This window comes from Chenopodium quinoa, unplaced genomic scaffold (genome assembly GCF_001683475.1).
Source record: "Chenopodium quinoa cultivar QQ74 unplaced genomic scaffold, ASM168347v1, whole genome shotgun sequence".
In the NCBI taxonomy this organism is placed as follows: Eukaryota; Viridiplantae; Streptophyta; class Magnoliopsida; order Caryophyllales; family Amaranthaceae; genus Chenopodium; species Chenopodium quinoa.
The window spans coordinates 573,818-582,243 of record NW_018743284.1 but is presented as its reverse complement, the minus strand read 5'-3'; the positions used below and the strand labels follow the sequence as shown (position 1 = coordinate 582,243).

General features: G+C 34.6%; 1 protein-coding gene across 1 annotated transcript; it reads right to left on the bottom strand.

Annotated features, from left to right (window-relative positions):
• Positions 1 to 833: 833 nt before the first annotated feature.
• Positions 834 to 5,946, bottom strand: LOC110735461. Its single transcript, XM_021915651.1, has 6 exons — positions 5,572 to 5,946; positions 4,101 to 4,212; positions 3,965 to 4,020; positions 3,086 to 3,199; positions 1,202 to 1,318; positions 834 to 1,077 (listed from the first exon to the last, which is right to left on the bottom strand). The coding sequence occupies exons 1-6, from the start codon at positions 5,890 to 5,892 to the stop codon at positions 991 to 993; spliced, it is 807 nt and encodes a 268-aa protein (XP_021771343.1). The 5' UTR covers positions 5,893 to 5,946; the 3' UTR covers positions 834 to 990.
• Positions 5,947 to 8,426: the final 2,480 nt, after the last annotated feature.

Sequence of the window (8,426 nt, the reverse complement as noted above, 5' to 3'; positions counted from 1 at the left end):
GCTAGAATCATTTAATTTGCCAAAATTTCAAAAAATAATGTCATCTTAGATGTAAGCTAAGGTAGTATTCTTTCTATCTGAAATAAGGTGATATTGGTCCTAAAAAAAAAAAAGGTGATACTAGACAGATTTCTAATCAGTAATCATGAGTAATGCCGTACTGGTGTCATTGGGTTAGGTCTAGTTCGAATATAAATCATGCTAAATTATTGTGTTCATATACACTATTGCCATGTTATTTGCATAGTTTATTATAGCAGTTAACATTTTTTTTTTTTTTTATTTCTTGTGTTTTAAGATTTCCTATCACCATCCCATAAATATATGAAGTAGTGTTTATAACCAAAAGTATGGAAGTATAATCTTCCGGTCTTCCCCTAACATTCAATACAATGTTGTAACCTTGTACCCCTTTATTATTGGCTAAGAGCGCATCAAGCCTAAATTGCACAAACAAGACACACTTCTCGATTCTCATACATTGGAATCACATTAGATGCTTCATACTGGTGTATGACTGTATGATTTCACGACGTACAAGTTAAGTTTGTTAATTGGTGCTTCCTTACATAAAGAGGAACATGAGATTCATAATCGTAAGCTTCAAATTCAATAGGCTAGTGATGACTGATGACTTGAGGACTGAGTGAGTGTATGTTAGTCATGTTGAACATGCTATTAGCTTAGAGAATAGAAACAGACCCTGTGCAGGCATGTAGTGTGTGTGTGCACGTGCGCGTATGGTGCATTCCTGTGCTTGTACGTGTATAAAGCATCAAATTATATAGTTCGCCGTAAATAGACATCAAGCTGACATTAAACATCCCAGCACATTTTTTGCATCAGCTACCAAAGTTCCAAGTATCAAGTACCAAGCCCAGGCCAGCTAGTCACGACAGTTAACGAGTTGCTTAAACATTAGTTATATACATCACATCTGAAGATTAGCAAACAAAGCTAAGTTTGTTTTAGAATTCAGCTACGGATATTTCAAGCAATCGAATTCAGATGCACATCCTTCAGTTCCTCCAACTTCTCTTTAGAGATGACGACACTTGCAGCCACCACATCAAAGGCCTGCAGAAGCAGAAACAGAAACAGAAATAGAAACAAGAACATCAGGAATATATGAATACAAATAATATATGTCACACTAGTTTTAGGGTGTAATATTATGTATCCACATATATTGGAAACGTACAAGTAGTTTGGAGATGCCCTCTTTCGAATTCAGTTCATGCAGAAGTTCTTTCACAGCATCACGGGAGCACAAGCCATCCTCTTTCACATCGAAATCCCCAGCAACGAACAAGAAGACCTGGAAAACAGAAGTAGTTTTCATGTTGGGTAACGACGAAAGCCACAATGATCTATAGAGGTCGCCATCAGGTCGGTTATGCTAAGACCCTTAAAACAAACCAATGCAAACAAAACAAAGCAAAAAGTTATAATCTTGCAATGATTCTAGGAAAAGAACCAACAATGTTGTGCATAGATTGCATTCCAAAGGAGAGTAGATCCAAGGCAACTAACAAGAGCTACTCAATATCTTAATAGGAGGGTCTTTAAAAATCATGACAGACCAACATTAACAGAGTAACTCATAAGAAAAACAATTCTCAAGCGATTCTACAGTAGGGGTCAGAAAAAACGTGTAGTTTGGAGAGAAATAAAAAAAAAAAAACTGTGAAGTTTGAATTGTGTACATAGGATTGAGTAATTTACAATAGGATCTAGATGTCTGCGATGTGTGCTTGAAATTTCAACAAACGTTTACAACTCGTGCTAACACATTAACACTAGGTAGATTAAATTTTATGAGGGTAGAGAGGTTGAGCCATTTTAGATATTGTCCTTAAAAAAAACTAGTTCACTCCTTGTATATACAGTCTTATTGTCCTAAAAGCCGAGACTGAAACTGTATCAGCTCATTATAATTCAACAACTGCTACAACAGTGTTAATAAACTCAGTAGAGAGTATGAAGTTGCTCATTAAATTAGCCTCACTTGCTATATCTGTTGCTCATTAAATTAGCCTCACTTGCTATATCTAACATATAATTTTATCAATTCAAGCTACATGGAAGAGTGACACTAAGATGAAACAGTTAAGAACATTAACACGAAAGCTATAGAAGATGCTTGCAGGAATTTGATATAGTTGCACATTAGCGATAATAGTCTATAGAATACCAAGACTGCACTAGGAACAGAACCCACCCCGACAAATAAAAATCTAAGCACCAATTTGAAAAACAACATAGATATTCCACGGAGCTAACTATGATACTTGGATAGAATAGCTCATTTTGATTATAGGCTTTGTGGCATAAGAAAATAATAACTGCTCCATTGATACGGATACCATTGCCAACCATATACTGGCAATACACTCATTCCTTAAACCCGAAACCACATAGTACAATGACCTTAAAGCTGGTATACCACCCGGAACCTCCTTAGTGTGTCATCAATAGCGATATACCACCTAATCTTACAAGCTCTGCACAAAATGTATATAGCTAGTTTAAAATTCCACCCTATGAATCTATGATAGTTTGATGTCATCCCAATGATACCATTAGCTTTTCTTTCATTCTGTTGCATACCAATATTTCCTCAAATTTTACAACACCATAGTCATCTTTTCTTCATATTAATATGATAGTTGCATAAGATCAGTGTAAGTAGTAAAGACTTAAACTACGAAATTCACAGTTTATGTATCACAGAATACCAAAGTAAATAGAAAAATCAATGAGACATCTCAGAACCTTTCACTAAACTAATGAAATGGAGGATTAAGGATGTTATAAGACAGGTAAGGATGTAGGTTGTAGAAAGATCAAGGAACTTCATTCATACTACAGAAGTATGGATTTATAATTGAGATAAGCAATTTAGCAGCTACATACACTACACACACAACAGTCAAACAGAGAAAGCTAGAGAGTACAGAGACATATAGCCTGTGCAGATACGATAGCATTCATAGCAATGACAGCAAACAAAAACATCTGAAAACCTACTGGTCTAATAAAATTTAATCAGCTCATAGAAACATAAGAAATTTACGAAGAGTACCTCTGCACAACGAATACCGGATAGATTCTTGGGTAGTTCTAGTAGGTCATCAGTAGGATCATAAGATGGGAACTGGACTGCTTTTTCAATCACACCATTATATCCTTTGAAAACCTGAAAGGGACAAATAAGGTGTTATTTTACAAATAGTTATTAAATATAACTAGTTATCACTTTTCTTCAAAAAAAAAAAAAAAAAAAAAAAAAACCTAGTTGTTATCACTTATCAGTGATCTGGAACAAAAAATTATTAATTCGGAGTCTAGATCCAAACAGCATTAATATACACATACAACTATACCAGTCAGGAAGACCAAGTTATTAAAGCAAACATGTAACTCAGACGTGATGAAAGGGGGTGAACAAGAATGAATTAGCATCCTAGCACAAAAGTATTAACCAATTAAGTTCGACTGAGGCAAGGGTCGCATCTATCTATGCAACACTACAAGTCACAATGTGATAACTAGGAGATGATGTGCGAGTCTCTAAGGTTATTTTGGGAGGAGGGGGTCTATGCTATGATTCAAAGTTATAAATGAACTGCTTAAGATCTATACTTCTAAAAGGATTCTATAAGGAAAGAATGAATTTTCTTAACTCCTAACACAAAGTACTAACAAAATAAGTTCAGTTGAGTTAAGGATGGCATCTATCTATGCAACACTATTAGGAACTATGTGATAACCAAGAGATGATATGCAGATCACTGCGGGTTTTGCGTGGAGATGGGGGTGTTTACATGCTATGATTCAAAGTTTTACTTATAAAATTCATTAAGATCTATCACTCTATAAGGATAGGGAAAACATAGTGTAGCAGTGTTGATGAGAACGATATTCCAGGCAGAACCATTAAGTAAATTATTCGATGCCTTACCAAAGAACGGGAGAACAACCATTGGTCAGTATCCTTCAGCAAGTATGGAACAGCATCTGTGACCAATAAATAAGACATAAACACAAAATCAAATAGATAGCAATGCCAGCAAACTATATGAGTCTTGCTACAAAACCTTTGAACAACTTTCTGGAATGTGCAGTGACATTTACTGCATAAGGTTCTACTTCTGCTCCTGTTGTATACAGCTTCCCTTGAATGCTTCTATCAGTATCTATCACCACAAGCTACAAGAAAAGTAAAACAAAGTTACTCGAATTTGTTTTTGCCTTCTCTCTTAGAGGATTATTAAACTAGAAAGTTATCATATTAAACATCTAAATATGCATTCGTGATATGAGAATCAAGCTGCTAAAGTACCAGAACCACAAAGAAAGCCAAAGAGTAACTCAATGCAACAATTTATATCCTATAATTCCTTCTTTGACTTGGAGGAAGTTATGATATAAGACTAAAGCAGCAACTCAAATCAACAATTATGTATACTAATGCACTTATAACCATGTTGATATACTAATGCATTCAAAGAAGCTGAATTGCATGAAATTCACATAGCTAAATTCATCCAAGCAGAATTGATTTGCATGTCCACTGAACTTAAAGCACATAGATTTTAATATATCACCAAGATGCAGCTTCTGTTTTGGCATGATATTAAGTTATTCACTAGCGTCACAACCAGTGTAAATGACTTGATAATCCTCAGACACCATGTATACCAACATTGGTTTTGAGTAGAGCACATTATGCAGTATTTGCTCCGAATTTATGAAATATCAACCAAGACGCACAATTATAGAAACATACAGAAGTTACCAAAGCAGCAAGATGATTTGTTTTTAATTTATTAATCTCCAACTTTCTAGCAACAATGTAATGGAAAACTAAGTATGCAATTTATTTGACAGTCTTTACAAAGACCTGCCTATTGGATTGACCCTATACAACTACAATTTTGACTAAATAAACCAACATGCTTGAACAAAACCATATTAATCAAAATTATACCAAAACAAAACCCACTTCAAATAGTTTATAATATCTCTACATAATATAAACCAACCTCCTTAAAAGGGCAAAAACCCTTTTTTTAGCAAACTTCAACCCTATTTTAAGAAGATAAATCATTCAAAACTTCAATATATAATTTTATTTTTTTTGACACATAAAACTTCAATATTTACCTAACCAACTTCCCAAAACCTATTTTCTACAACCCCACAAGCAGAACACCAAAAAAAAATAAATCTTGTAAAACCTCAAGATAAACCACTATATCAAAATCAAACCTCACTTAACAATTAATAAGTATATAAGATAAAACTCCAATATTTTAATAATACGTAGTATCAATCTTATAAAATATTTCAACATTCTTCTATATATATAGTAAATAAAGCAGAGCATTAACACTAAAATCCAGAGCAACATCAGCTAAAACCCCAACATAAATCACTGAAATATACTCAGTATGATTCAAAACTTCAATATTTTTATACCCACATCTAATACAATATAATCAAGACAAAAATATATATACATAAACATGATTAAAAGAAAAAAAAAAAAAAAAAAAAAAGATGGACCTGAATATAAACGAGATTCTTGCCAAGAAGTAAGGGAAGAGAACCAAATCTAGAAGCTCGTAATTCAACAGTCATACGAACAGTATTTCTTAAGAGACCATCCACTACATTTCCAATGGGCCCACAATCAAGAACATCATTCTTCAGCTGTGAAAACCATCCATCAGGTGGCAGAAGTTGAACATTACTGATACTATTTCCAGGATTTGAGGAAGAAGATGAAGGTTGTTCTTCTTCTCCTTGATTGCTTTCCTTCTTTGCTGCTCGCTTTTCAGCTTGTTTTGCCTTCCTTTGAAGCTTCTTCTTACCAAGACCCGCCATTTTCGATGATTCAACAGAGAATATGGATGACTAGTGAGTAATGAATGTGCCGCCTCTTTATTACATGGTTATGTTGCTGTATTTAGAAGATCCTTTCCAAAAATGAATGTCACATCGATTTTTTAGGGTTTTTGGATAATATTAAAATAATTGGAGAGATCTTCCATCGTGGTCAAGTTCGAGTCAGGCCTCTAGTAAATTAATATTTAATTAATTATATTGTTAGTGAACTTAAATAATTTTATTTTACTTATAAAATATTGGAACATAATGATTAGTTTTGAACGAGAGGTAAAATTAACTGATTTTAAACTTTTCTTAGACCTAGAAACAAAATGTGTCATGGTTGCTCTTACAAACCTCATAAAACACCGGGAGGTAATTTGAGAGGTTAGATACATATATTTTGCTTTTAAACGATCAATTTAGCTGTTTTGGTATATGCAACATATCTTTATAGACCTATAAATAGGATCTCATTTGTTACAACTTACAAACCAACTTATATGACTTTGTGAGACACCCCATGCATTCAGGTTAATTTAAAAATAAAATTAAGGAAATTGACCAAAAATAATGGATTATAACCTTCAAAATTGGCCAATTTTGGACTTTATTTCGAACCCGAAAAGGAAACATGCATGGGTAGCTCCCATAGACCTCATAACACCCCGTGAGGCCATTTAGGTAGCTAGAACCAAATAATTTTCCTTTAAACGGTCAATTTGACTTTTTTGTAATTTTTGTTATACGACACATATTTGAAAAGTACTTATTCTCGGGCTTTTATAGACCTAGAATATGATTTTTTTTTTTTTTTTTTTTGGTTCCAAACCAACTTATATATATAACCTTGTGGAACACCCCATGAATTCATTTCAAATATTTATTCTTTTACCGAATTGCCCAAAAACAGTGGATACAAATTTCAAAATTGGTTGATTTTGGACCTTTTCAAACCAAGGAAAAACACACAAATGTTGTTGTTTTTCCAAAGACCTCATAACACCCCAGGAGATCATTTGAGTGGTTGAAAAAAATCTACTTTGCCTTTAAACAGTTAATTTGGTTATTTTTGCATACGACACATAATTGGAAAAATAATTCTTGGACCTTTATACACTTGTGAAGAATAATATTTATTTTAATCCAAACCAATTTAATGTGTCCTCATGGCTAGGACGTCTACTCATGCAATCAATTTAATTTTGAAAATTGGTCATATTAATATTAATATTAATTTATACATGCTACATACCTTCCTTTACCTAGATTAGTTGTAATCATCTCTTGTTTCTATTTTTTTTTTTTTTAAGAAAACGGTTAGTGCATTAATTTATAGAAAGATTATTCAACAGTATATGGGGAAATCTCATCTGGCACGAGATATTCCCAAAGCTGTTCACGACCATACGACACTAACCTAGCTAGGTGGTGGGTAACAAAATTCCCATCACGCTTTACATGAGACCAAAAAATGGAAGAAAAACCCGAGCTAACAGAGATTATATCTTCTAAAATACCATCAACAGCAGCAAAGGAGAAGGACTTCTTCTTAAGCTTGGAGACGAGCAATAAAGAATCTGCCTCAAGTATAACATCACCTAAGCCTTGCTCCATGGCCTTCTTTATACCGAACATAGGTGCCTTGCATTCTGCAACCAACGGCTCCCAACGAGCTCTAACCCTGCTGACTGCCGAGAACAGGACCTGACCCCTATAATCACGGGCAATGGCACCCAACCCCACCCAGCCTTCTTCAGAAATTGCCGCATCGACATTTATCTTCACTATACCAGGAGGGGGAGGCACCCACACTGGTCTACCAGCAGGCTCACTGGGAGAAGATATACTCCCATAAATCTTCTCGGTATACTCACCGTAGTCAGCCACCAGTCTGCTATGTCTGAGAAGGAGAGCCTCATCCAAGTCCCACACATTTTCAAAGACCCATTTATTGCGACGAAACCAAATAAACCAAGAGAGGAATAAGCTTTTCTGATAAACATCTTCCGAAAGGTTTTTTGCCCAACAAAGCAAAATATCTCCAAAAGAATCAGATGTAGCAAGATTAAGAGCTTCCTGGCAGCCACTTTTCAACCACAATCGATGCGTACTAGGACACAAAATCACAGCATGTACGGCTGTTTCACTCGCAGAACCACAGCAGGGGCATTGGGGATGTTCGATGAGATTCCTATGCAACAAGAGGCTTCGAGTAGGCAGAGTGTTCGAGCAGCATCTTGTTTCTATCTTATTATTGTTAATAGTCTGTTAGCCTTAGCCTATCATTAACTGAGTCAAAGTATATCTTTTAGCTTATTTATATGCTCTAGGACTTTAGCTAACCTAAGTATTCGCCTATTTATATGCACTAGATATCTCATTGGAAATTATATCAAACTTTCCTATTTTCTACATGATATCAGAGCTCGGCCCACGGTTTTGGGATAATCCGACTCAAGCCCGTATTTAACATAATCTTCCCTATATGTATTTCTATCAAACTTAGTTTTTATTTCTATCAATTAGAT

Bases quoted from the DNA above. Each gene is read 5' to 3' on its own strand.
- LOC110735461 (XM_021915651.1), bottom strand. From the start codon at position 5,892: ATGGCGGGTCTTGGTAAGAAGAAGCTTCAAAGGAAGGCAAAACAAGCT. The intron at 4,213-5,571 runs GTCCATCTTTTT...CTTTTCTTGTAG, and splicing joins AGAATCTCGTTTATATTCAG to CTTGTGGTGATAGATACTGA. The intron at 4,021-4,100 runs GTTTTGTAGCAA...TATTGGTCACAG, and splicing joins TTCCAGAAAGTTGTTCAAAG to ATGCTGTTCCATACTTGCTG.